This window comes from Pezoporus occidentalis, unplaced genomic scaffold (assembly GCF_034315485.1).
Source record: "Pezoporus occidentalis ecotype Australia unplaced genomic scaffold, CSIRO_AGI_Poc_V1 ctg315, whole genome shotgun sequence".
Taxonomy (NCBI): domain Eukaryota; kingdom Metazoa; phylum Chordata; class Aves; order Psittaciformes; family Psittacidae; genus Pezoporus; species Pezoporus occidentalis.
The window spans coordinates 57,333-69,866 of record NW_026915105.1 but is presented as its reverse complement, the minus strand read 5'-3'; the positions used below and the strand labels follow the sequence as shown (position 1 = coordinate 69,866).

The window sequence follows — 12,534 nt, the reverse complement described above, 5'->3', positions numbered from 1 at the left end:
GGTCCCTACAAGCAGAGGGAGGCAGGAGCCCCGTGGTGCATGCAAGGATCGTAGCCCTCATGTGAAAGATAAACATAATCCATTTTACACCACTGTCAAATGCTGGCCCACTTTGACCTTATATACGTGTAGCATGCAGTAATTAGAATTTTTCCCTGCATAATTTGCATGGATGAGGTAAGTAAAATACCAATTAATTGTCATCTCTCAACACAGGAGTAGCGTGCCTTGGAGATTTACAGATTTATGGATGACAGGGCTGTTATATGTGACCTCCAGCAGCGAAATAATTTTGAATTTTTGCCATACTTTTTTCATCCAGTTTCTTTGTTTTAAGTAATTGAGTCCCCATGTAATTGAACCACCCAGGCTGTATTCATCATGGTTCTTGTCCTTAAACAAATCCTTGGGGAGTAATAGACAGTCTCTGCCTCTCATACCATGGTGTTGGTATAATGCTGCTATTTGCTGTGCCACATTTAAGGGTTTGTTAGCATTTCCATCATAAATCAGCAGATAGATCTCCAGATAATATGGATGGGCATAGCTGTGCAAAGCCAGAGGAGTCCCTGTGCTTAAATGCACAGTTTCCATGGCCACAGCCAGCAGCGCCTGTGAGATTTTGGCTTGGATGTGTGGGGAAGATGCTTTAGCTGGGGGAAGAGTGCACACTGTGCTTTCTTAATTTCTGATTTTGCAACTCCTTTGGAAGCTGCCTAAGCAGCACTCTGCTGCATGGACAGGCCTGGGAAGCCAGGCTTCGGATGACTTTTTAGATTTTGCTTGCAAACCGCTAAAGAAACTGGAATGATATGAAAAACAAATAAAAACCCAGACCCAACCCTGCCCATGGGGAGAGGGCTTTTGTTGAAGCTCCTGAGCTGCAGACCATGCTCCTGCCTGTGGGTGCACACGTCCACAGGGAAGGATGTGCTCACTGAAGCTGTACCAGAGCCAACCAGCCTGGGCCATCCTGGAGCTCCTGGAGCAATGGTCTTGGAGAGTGTGATGGCCAGGATGCAGGTCAGGGTACAACCCCATGGTGCCCTGAAGCCAGTGAAGACAGGTCAGGAGAAGACTGTAAAACAGAGGCTGATCAGGAGCCAGCCTCCTGCTGCCAGGACACCTTTTACCTGTTTCATTCCCTTTATTCCCTATTCTTCCTCTGTTTTTAACCCCTTTCCTATTCTTCTTGGGTGGTACATTTGGGGGGCAAATTCCTTCTCACTTTCGACTGTGTGAGAGGCATGCGATATGAGCACAGCTGAAAGGGTGGGTGTGCTCCCACAGGCAAGGCTGGTGTCTCAGGCTGGAGAGGATTTCCACAGCAGTATTTACTCAGCAGCATGCTGTGAACATATATTTAAATGAGACAAGGGCAAAAAGATTTGGATGCTACCATTTGCCTTCAGAAACTGCAGCTTTATTGAAATTGAAATGTTTCATAGGTTAATGACAACAATGCTCGCATTTTTTGCTTGTGGGTGTTGATAAAATGTATAATCTTGGCTTCCTTGTGTTCATCCTCTTCAAAATACTTTGTTTTGATATTTTCAAAATCTTACATTTCAATAAACAGAGACTCTGTTACTGTGCAGGTAACATTGTATTGCTTTGTGTGTGCAATGACAGGCTGATCTGGAGTTACTAGACTGGAAGTTTTGACGCATTGAACAGGAAAATAAATGGGTATTTTTGTTCTGCAGCAAGTCCTAAGGATGAACTTACCATTGCAGTTTAGTGTGGTCACAAAACTGGGAGTGCTGGAGTTCATGGAAGAGAAATCCCTTTGTCTGACCGCTGATAGTTTTGTAATACATGTTCTGCTCTGTTCCTGTCATTGCTGGGCTGGTTGAGAGCTGGTGTGGCCTGTGCCTCCCTATGTTGCTTGAATTGCCTCATGGGCATCCTGTAAGAGCTGGGCAGTGAGGTCTTGGTGGGCAGAACCTTGGAATTCCATTTCATTTCAAGCCTGTCAAGAGCAAAATGGTGATTGATTTGGAAATACATTTGTTAGGAGTCCACATCATACCCCACAGGGCATTGCAAAGGTCTGTGACCTGCCACCTCGGTGGGGAAGTGCAGTCTGCTTGATCATGGTACACAGTGGTGGGGGGCAAAGCTTCTCAGCTGGTGCTTCAAGAGACACTGCATTGTACCGAGTATAACTGTAAGACCCGAGTGCGCATGTCCCATTGTGTGGCCTTAAACTGCAGGTGGGACACATCTCTTGTGCCCTGCAGGGATCCTGCTTATCCATAGCTCTGCCTTTGTCCCAGGAGCCTAATCCTGCACTCCCTTCTCCCTGGGTGCCCCCAGTCCCATTCAGAGCAAGTAGGAATCTGTAGCAGAGTCTCAAAAACCTGCTCCAAGTATCCTTGCACACCCAGAAAGTGCAGGTTGACAAGCCTGAGCACCTGCAGTGGAGAGGAGGTTAATTTACACTATATCCAGCATGCTTCCACTCTTCTCAGGAGTATACGTGAGTACGTTTAACAATTCTCTCTTGAGAGCATGCTCTGGCAGTATCAGCCTTAAAGCACAAACCTTGACAAAATTAATCAGGACTGGTACATGGACTGACAGAGTTTGTTTTACTAAGCCCCACTCCCTTCACTGAGATGAAAGTGTAATACTGTAAGCACTTAACAGCGCCTATATTCAATTAATTCCCTGTACTGGCAAGGAAGAATTGCAGCACAGCAATCACACGAGGCTGAGACCTGTGAAAGAGGAGCTAAAATGGGAGATGCCACGATTTGCAAGTGTCAGGAAGAAAGGATACTTGGGCAAAAAATGAGTTTTTGAGGGAATAAAAAGAAAGCAACAGAGATGAGAAAGGTGGAAAAGCTTTGCTCATTAGTCCCCAGTCTTTGTCCCATGAGTGCGCAGAAGCTGTGAGAGGCATGAGACAGTGTTTCCACAGCACCATGCTCTTGGTGTGGAAGTGATGTGGAGCGACTGCCAGGCCCCAGCAGAGCACTGACTGCCCTCTGTTGCCCATGCCTGGCTCTGCCCTTGCTGTGATGTTCCCCACTCCTTTGCCCCAGTCGGAACACTTGCATCTGCCCCAGCTGGCATGGGAGCTGATGCAAATAGGTGACAGTGCTCCCTCCTCGCCGGGACAGTCCTGAATGCTGTGCCCTGTAGTTCTTGTGGAAGGTGAGACAATCAAGCTATAGTCCTCCGGAGTGGGCAGCAGAAGCTGGGCAGAATTACAGAATCATAGAATGGTTTGGATGGGAAGGGACCTTAAAGTTCATTCAGTTCCAACCCCTGCAATGGGCAGGAACACCTTCCACTAGACCAGGTTGCTCCAAGTCCTTGAACACTGCCAGGGATGGGGCAGCCACAGCTTCTCTGCGCAACCTGTGCCAGGGCCTCAGCACCTTCACAGGGCAGAACTTCTGCCCAAGAGCTCCTCTCAATTTCCCCTCTGTCAGATTAAAGCCTGTCCTGTCCCTACAGGACCTTGTAAAAAGTCCTTCTCCAGCTTTTTTGTCCCTTTAGGGACTGGAGCTGCTCTATGGTCTCCCTGGAGCCTTCTATTCTCCAGGCTGAGCAAGAAATTGAACAAAAAGAACAAGAAAAAGTAGGTTGTCTGCTGGAGGTCTGCCATGTCTTCCTGCTCTCCTGTTTGGTTTTTCAGTCCCAATGGCTACTACACACAGCTCTGTAGCAGGGGCACAACAGCCTCAGTGCCACTGACTGCAGCTGGACTGAGGACAGAACCCAAGTTTCCAAGGCAGTGTGCTGGGAAAAGGACACAAACCCTGGCTCCCTGTGTGTCATCTGATTCGGTGGCTGCAGCTGATGTCCTCATCTCAAAGCCAGAAGAGGTGGACAAAGGGGGATCTTTTTCCTTTTTTTTATGTTTTCTTTCCCATGGTGAAAGGTCTTCAAGTGGTACAGTACATGAATACACATGCAGTTGCATGCACAAAGGCATGGGAAACAAGCACATGTGCACATGGGGGCTTAGTCCATCACAGTCAGCATGTCCTGGCACACGCCGTCAAAGTCAGCGCAACACATGCCCACTAAGATAACAGATGAAGAAAAACGATGCAATTTTGTGATGGCTTGTTGCAATTACTTCTTCACCATTTTTGCTTGTTGCATTCAGTTTGATGCTGCTCATGGTGGGTTTCTTATCCCTGCAAGCTGAATGAGAGGGTTTGCCTGTGCCATCCCAGTGCCAGCATGGCATTGTGCAAGGGCAGAGCTCGAAGCTGGTCGATTAGGGTTAGGTTCAGTTCTTCTGTGGAAAGATGACAGAATAAGTAGGTACCAGAAATGACCATGTCAAGAAATAAATTGATGGTAGTATGAATTAGAAAGGAAAAATGACAGAAAGACAAATCAGGCCTGTTCTATATGGGGGCATAGTGACAGGAAGAGTGAATGCTTTGTGATGTGATGTTTTCATTTTTCACTTTAAATACAAGCTTCTGTGATTTTACTGCTGAAAGGCAAACTGGAAAAATCAAACTTGAGAGACGTGGAAGACCTTTGGAAAGCATGAGAGAAATATTGGTCTTTGGCACTGAGTCAGAACAGCAGTGGAGGAAGAGGGAGAGGGAAAGCCTAACCCCCAAAAGATCCCTTTTACCACAAAACCTTAGCAACTGCTGCATTTAGCTCTGGTGGGACCCACACATTGCACTGCATCAGGCTGAAAATTTTGGTGCCACTGGATCCCTTCCCTGGATTTTCTACCCCTCTGCCTAAGCTGACCTGCCGTGGCCTGTGCCAGGGCTGGTATGGGCTTGGGTGTCTGCTGAGTGTCTCCCTCTGCTCCCCATCAACCTCCTCATGCTGTGGTGGGTGAGGACAGCTAACCTTTCATGGGCCTGCAAAGTGTTACACCCCAAAGTACTGTCTGCCTTGCAGTGCAAATTGATTCCTAAAGACTCACACGCAGCAGGAGTGGCTGTTAAGGGGCATGAAGTGACAAACTGGGCTCCCCAGAACGTGCAGCCCCAAGTTCTGATGCAGAAGCCATGTTCCTGTAGCCAAACCCCCTAATTTCTGACCCATCCAGGTTGCAGCAGCAGAGTATTACATGCAGGTAGGACTCTGATCATGAGAAGGAAGTTTGTTCCCCATGGCTGTGCCAAGAAATGCATTGCACATGGGTGTGCCAAGGAGTGGGAGAGCACATGTTGACTGAGCATTGTTTTTCAGGTGCACTGGGCTTGTGCTCCCTTGGAAACGAACTGTAGGACACTGGTGATGAAGCCTGAGCTGATTTCTTGAAATGGCACTGAGGACAAAAGCAACTTAGAAGCAGCAGGTGGGCTTGCCTGCGAGATGGATCCTAGTGGGTCCACAGCAGCGAGGCAGGGTGGAAGAGCCCATCCTTTCAGGAGATGTTTCAGTTGATGGGGCTGTCTCCTTGGGGTGTTCTCTCAGGCATCATGGCTTTATTTCACCAGCCCTGGAAACTGCTCCAGGCAGCGTGTCTGGGGGGGAAGGTGAAGAAAGCCCTACATGTTGCAGTTACACCATCACCCAGAGCCAGTGGTTAAAAGTAAATGTCCATGGGCTTCCTCTTGGAGACTGGGTGTACAATTTTCACTCTGTTGCTTGGGCTTTTGAACTGGCAGCCCTTGAGTAATCACTCAGGTAGTTTTGGGGTGAACAGCAAAGCCTTCAGTTGGAGTCCGTGCATGAGGAGGGATGGCCAGGAGGTTCTTCAGCCTCCCACACATAGGCTCCTTCACTCAGTGGAGAGCAGGCAACAGGTGACACGGGGCATGCCAGCTGGGTTCTTGTTCCTGCTCCAAAGTCTGTGCCGGGGCCATGGTGGTGGAACAGCCAGGACACTGTCACACTCAGCCAGCGGCCAGGTGCAGGGCAGCCATTGGACCTGCCAGAACAGGGTTTGCTATAGTCTGAGATGGGAAGCAAATGGCTGAAAATGCACCTTTGGCTGCACTGCCACCCATGATTTGCTGAGGGGCCCACATGCCCTACTGAGGTCTAATGGCATCACCTTCTCCTGGAGGGCCAGCTCCTCTGCCTCCATGGAGTTGCAGAAATTACCCCCTCTGTGACAAGTCATGTCCCTGGCTGGGAAAACCCTCAACTATGTCTGCCAGACTGCTGTTCCAAGTGAGATGAAGGCAGGGAGTTCAGGACGGCTGGTGGCTCTTGGATGAGCTTATTTGTAAAACCAGACCCTACAGCCCGGTCTTTCCCAGAGCTGTTCCTTGCCCTGGCTCCTTGTTGCTCACCCAAACATGTCTGGGGGTGTCAGACTCACATGTCCAAGTGCAGGTCTTTCCAGGGGGCTTCTTCCATGCTTTCCATCTCACACATGTGAGATTGCTGGTGACTTGGAGACCCGACTGGTAGTACCTTCAAAATTTTTTTTACACAACTCTTTTCTCACACTGAATCGGAGTTCATTTCCTTGCAACTGCACTGTGAAGGTTTTTAGTAGCTAGTGGTATCTGGACAGATAGGTATCTCTCTGTGTACATCTGAAGTCAAAGATTCTTCTTCATTCAAGCAAATGTCCAGGTTCCAAGTCATCCCTTGGTGATCACCCAATCTACTCATACGTAGCCCTGCATGACAGAAAAGGGTCACTGATATTTTTCAGGCCTCTTCATAGTAAATGAGTGCTTCAGCATTTACCAATCTGTGAAGCTTTAAGCTTAGCCCATATAGTTCATTCAAATGCGTAACACATGTATTCAATGAAGAAACAGCACAAATTTGATCGGTTAGAGGTTTAAGTGTCCATTTAAACAGCTGTGATCTGGAGCATCAGATACTTCACCAGATGAGGCATTATTCACTGGAGGCAGTTTGTGAATCACTTTCTGAGCTTGGATTCATTACTGAGTGAAATTCACCAATATTTTCTAAAGACAATTTCAGCTCATCAAGTGTACTGGATGCTGAAGGGCTTTCCCTGGCAAGGCAGAGGCTTGTACAATAGGGTGGTCCCAAAGCAGATCTAGTAGCACAAGCTCCAAGGTCACTGTCAAAGCTGAGTAGAATTTGGGGAGCTATTCCCTGATAGAAATAGCTTGAGAAAAAGGGGAAATACTGTTGATTCCAATGAAATGTGTTGAATGTTTTGGGGTTCAACCTCCTACTTATTCCAAAAGGAGGGGGGAAAAATGAGAGAAGTCTGAGTGTGGTGATGTGTTTTGGATGGATTTTTTTCTCCTTCCATTCTGAAAAATTAATTCACTGCTTTGGTGAAGTGAATGAAAGTAACATTTTGAGTGGAGAAATGAAGCAGGTATGCTACAGCCAACAGAGATGCAAAGCAATAGTAGCGCCGTTGTCATGCAGAATGCACTAATGTGATTCTTATACTAATTACCTGGCCCTTATTGCTGTGGGTCTGAACTCAGGCTGGAGAGCTCTCTGCCGCCTGTGTCAGAACGCTGTAAGCTGGTACCTTTCCACTTCTGTCTTCTTTATGGTCGTCTTGTCTCTTCCAGGCTCCCCGTACTACTACAGCGCTGCAGCCCGTGGGGCAGCCCCACCAGCAGCTGCTGCAGCCTATGACCGCCACTGACGCTGAGCCTGGGGCACCAGTACTGACTGCATGCACCACCCGGGACCACCACGATGACCACCTTGCTGCAGCTGGCTGCAGCTGTGCCAGCCATGCTGCAGAGGAGGGAGAAAGTACTTTATAGGCACATGCTAATTGAAATTTTGCTCTTTAAACTTGGTAAACTGATCATTGTTACATTACTTAAGATGATCATGTTGTCTGGGTCTCAAATCAAACAAAGAAATGGGAGGAAGTGGTTCTCCTGACACCCTGTATGATCAGAAATGTGCAGTGGCTTCATGTCTTTTGCAGCTGGATGGCTACTGCTTTCATAGCCTGTGGGTGCCATGGCTGTATCTGGGGATAAGGAAGAGGTGTGAGCACCTCCCTTTGGGGAGGCTTCCTCTTGCTGCACACTTGAAACAGGCTGTGAGACTCAAGGCAATTTTATTTTATTTTTCTCTTTTTTTTTACTTGCTTGCAAAGAAAAAGACCGGTCAGCTTAATTTTACACAAGCACCACTGTAAATACCTGCTTGTCTGTATTACTATAAGAATGGCTTAAGCATAAGCAGCAACATTGTACAAATATGAACTCAAAATGCATCTGAAAATGTGTTTTGAAACTGGTGCACTGATTCAAAGAATTCAGTAAGCTTTAAGCAACTTTGAACCAGGTTAACACTCATGGTGGCTGTATTTCGGGCCAATGTTATTTCAGTATGCAGCATCCTATCTGATAGTTGTATGTGATCATGCTGTATGCTGGTATCAAACACATGGGCAACTGAAAGACCTGAGCAGTTTTGTGACACTTTACTGCTTAATATTAATTTATGTTCATTTGTCATCATAACAAGCACTGAAACAAATTCATCACTGGTTTCAAGTAAAGTGGTGTCCATGAAGGAATTCCTGAGTAATAGTTGACACCTTATGTACAACTCAATAGGTTGTGTGCTAAAACCCAATTATGAATGCCCTGAGAGGAAGGGGAAGGAATACCATGGTAATGATTTTTGTTAAATGGACATACTGAGTGTGGCACATCAAGCACAGGAGCAACCATACATGATTTCAGAGGCAAACTGGAGGGAAAGGTGCTCCTTTGGGAGTCTGTGCATTTCAGTGAAGGCATTTCAAATTTAAGCTGCCCTACCCCAGACATGCGCCAGGGGAAATTTTACCCTGTTTATTCATTGTTTCTTCCCTCCCCCTTGGAGACGGACCACTAAATGTGACATGGCCTTCAATGTGTGGCTTCCTGTGACTAATGAAGGGAGAAGAGTGGCTACAAATGACCCACTAAGCAGCTGCACCAATCACTACCACTTCACAGAGCCAGGAGAACTGCTGATTTCTCCCTGCAGCATCCCCCTGCCCCAGTCTGAGGGGCGGCCAGTCTCAGCCTGGATGTATGGATGCCAGGCATGACCTCATCCCCTCCCCCTGAGGGCAGTGGAGAAACTCTGTCTCCTGTGGGTCCTGTTGGTGCTTGCCTGTGTGTGCCCCAAGGCTGAAGAAGGATTGGTGGTGTTGAACCTGAAATGCTTTCCTCTGGATGAACATTGAAGTACAAATACTTGCTTCTGGCAGTGCAAGCATTTATCTGGAATGGTATCGCCTGAATCAAAACTCTTCTCTCTCCTCCCTCTCCAACTTATGGTTTGTGCTGCATGTTTGATATCCTTAGTAGCCAATGGCCCACTGAGAATCTCCCTCTCTGACTGCAGTGGCGTCTTCTCACACCATGGAAATGCAGCCATCTCTTCCAAGTTTCCAGGGCAGGTGTGTTTAGATCTTCAAAAGCCATGGGGACACCCAGGTCCCACTGGCTCAGTGACATGTCAGTGAGATGTTCACGGAGCCCATCAGGAATTTTGGCCACAGTCCTTCAAACTGTGCCCCTAACTGAGAAGTAATTTTTGTAACAAGCTTACCAATGAGGAAAGCTCTGATTTTAATCTTTCAGCAATTAATAGCTGATACACACCTAGTTTTAACTGATGACAACAGCATGGACAATTTACACAGGGAACCTTCTGAAGCATTGCTTCGGTGTTGCTTTCTGAGCACCCCATGATTGCTTGCACACTGGCAACAAAGCTGTAAAGGACATTTCTGTCACTCACTGGATGCTGGTCACATGGGGATTCCACATGAGCTCCTGGCTGACGGGTGCATGTTGTCTGCACCCTGAACACACACACACACGCACACACACACACAATCTCTATGAGCTCAGGAAGGGATAAGGCCGTCCAGAGCCTTGGCTGAAAAGAAAAGAAACAAAGGTTTAACTGCAGGCAGTGAGGGAGCAGGTGATGGCTCTGTAGCCAACTGGGCTGAACTATTCCAGCTATGGAGGGAGACATCACCGCTTGGTGCCTGGACTGGGATAAAATGACTGTCTGCCCAGTGAGAGAACAGCAGGTCCTATCATCAGTGTGTGAGTCCTTACCCACTGGGTGAACTGCCCTGCAAACATGTTTCTTTTATTTGTTTCCTCAGTGGCATGGCTTGTGTGGCATGCACTACTTGAGATAACACTGAGAAGACAAAACGCAAAACTTCAGCAGATATATTGGCATCCTCAGGCCAGCAGTGCTTGTACTTAGGCAGGGGACTTAGGAAAGGCACAGCAGGTGTAGTTGCTCTGCAAGGTGGATGGGTGCCGTTGGATGATGTGTCCCGAGGCGCTCAGGCCTAGCTGGCCCTACGACTTTCATCAGGACTCTTTCAGGCAGATCCACCAGTGCTGTCCCACTAGCCAGGTGTACAGGCTGCACCATGGGCAGCGTGCACATCCTGGTCAGAGCTGCAGAAGGGAAACCTCAAACTCCTACCCTTGTATGTGCAAGGCAGGCAGCTGCGCCTGGCCAGCTTCCATGGCAGCCACAGCTTGTTTATACCTGCTGGGACTGCTTCCCAGTCAGAATGGGCAGTGAGAGCTGGCCCCTTGAGTATGTATGCTGTACTTCTGGAAAAGACGCTTCTTGACAGTACTTTCTGTTTTTTGAGAATATTTCACCTGGAGTTTGCAAACTGCTTTCCTCAGGAGGTCTGGACTTTCTGTTTATAATCTTCACTGAGGGAATTCTCCTCCTTGGGGAGCATTTTTAAAGGTGTTGCTGGCAGCAGGTGGTTGTCTGGGGATGACACAGTGGCCTGCTGCTGTCCTCTCTCTGCAGCCCCTCCATTTTGTGGGAGGTCACCGAGTGAGGGGGAAGGAAATGACCCTTTGGGGCTACAAGGAGAGAAGAGAGCAAGACCAACATGGAGCTTTGGGGTGTCCTGCCCACCCTTTGTTCAGGTGAGATGCCCTTTAGTGCATTATATCATTACTAGACCCTTGCAGGTATCAGCCCCATGAAGTGCTTAAGTCAGTTACAGCAGTAAACTCTGTAATGTAATGTAGCACTCAGCTAGATGGAGGGTTTTCCAGTAGTGCGTGCTTCAGCAATGAATCTATCAAGTACGTTGCTGACACGGACAGGCTGAGAAATGAAATCTCAGAGATGGAGGGGGAAGACTCTGCCCTAAGACTGAACAAATGGAGGCTGTGAGGCAGGATTACATGAACTGACTTGTTGAGGAAACCCTCAGTCAAACTCTGTGAGAGTGAGTGACCATAAAGAAGACATAAAAGACTCTGGGTATTGAGTTTGCTTAGCATCTGTCTCCAAAGGTGCAGCTACAGAGGCATTATCATTAGGCAGCTCCACTGACTGCAGAGTTCTGGATGTCTCAAGACCAGATCCACAGAAAGCTTTCTTTATTTGCTGTCAAATCATAAAAACGCTCTGGGCTCTGGGAATATGGGGCCAGAGGATGCATGTTCATTCAGAGACACAAAGGTGTCCAAGCAGTGCTCCGATCCATGCAGGGACTGCAGGCATTGGGGCAGCATTGGTACTTGAGGCACTTGGGAAGGAGACAGCGAGGGAAGAAATGGCGCCAGGTAGGAAAAAAAAGAAAAAGGAGAAAGAGAAGCAGGCTGAGAAGTGATTTTCGGAAGAAAGCCTTTCTGTCCAGGGAGGGATGGCTCATGGAGCTCACAACAGTGGAATGCTGGGGCACCCTGTGGCCAATTCCTTTCAGTCCTGTGGCAGCACTGTGGGCTCACTGTGCTGGCTGATGGCAGTCACTGGCAGTTGGTAAATGCTGTGCTGTGCCTGGTCTTAATTGATGAAGTTGTGTTCCTTTCTTATTTTCTTTACTTTTCCTATTCTACACGTCCTTCAGCATGGAGGAGAGAGGAAGTGGTGTTACAGTGTTGCTTATTTCCAACCACAAGTACTAAAGCTTCAAAGAGTTGTGGCCCATAGCAGAATGAACTTCTATGGCTGCCACTGTTGCTGTGACCGAATGTCTTCCCCAGTGCTGTGCTTTTTCCTGCATGCATGTGCCTGTGTGTGTGCCACAAGGACATGGGAGGCCACAGCCACAACAGGTAGCATGGTATTAAGCTGACCCATGCTGTGACTCTGTCCCAGCAGATGTTGGTAAAAGCCTTTTTTCCTTCTGGATTCACTGAGAAAATGATGTGAGGGCTAGCAGCTCTTGCGTAGTGTGCCCTTCAGCATCCCACCAGAGCATGCAGGCAATGGTCCTGTATGGGCATAATCAGCCAGAGCCAGTTGGGCGCCTTGTACCTGTGCAGGGTCTGGGCACATGTCCCAGGCCATGGCTACCACAGCTTTGTGCCAGAGACAGAGTGCTCAGTTGAGTCACAAGGCTGGGGCTATCAGCTGGGGACCCCTGTTGTGTCCCTTAGACTGAAACCCACACCTGTCATGGGTACACTTTGCCACAGCACAAGACACAAGAAGATCCCAAAAGATCCCAAACCAGTTAGTGATGCTTTTCTGGTGGAGCTAATGAGACTTGACATGCAAACACTGAGTGAAAAGTGCATCAGAAAGGTGCCTGGTGCCAGGGCTGCTCACCTCTGTGTAGGTGTCAGCTCCACTGTGACCTCCACTTACTAGTCCTGTTGGAGGGCTTGC

The 12,534-nt window shown here is 48.1% G+C and overlaps 1 protein-coding gene across 5 annotated transcripts in view; it reads left to right on the top strand.

Annotated features, from left to right (window-relative positions):
• The window catches only part of PAX5 (paired box 5), a 134,843-nt gene extending 123,354 nt beyond the window's left edge, over positions 1 to 11,489 (top strand). For 4 of the 5 annotated variants that reach the window (XM_062628380.1, XM_062628385.1, XM_062628386.1 and 1 more), the window contains one exon: positions 7,467 to 11,489. In XM_062628380.1, the coding sequence (XP_062484364.1) occupies positions 7,467 to 7,543 (77 nt within the window). In that variant the 3' untranslated portion in view covers positions 7,544 to 11,489. Of the gene's footprint in view, positions 1 to 216; positions 978 to 7,466 lie in introns of those variants that run through there. The other variant, XM_062628384.1, reaches the window with a different exon arrangement.
• The last annotated feature ends 1,045 nt before the right edge of the window (positions 11,490 to 12,534 follow it).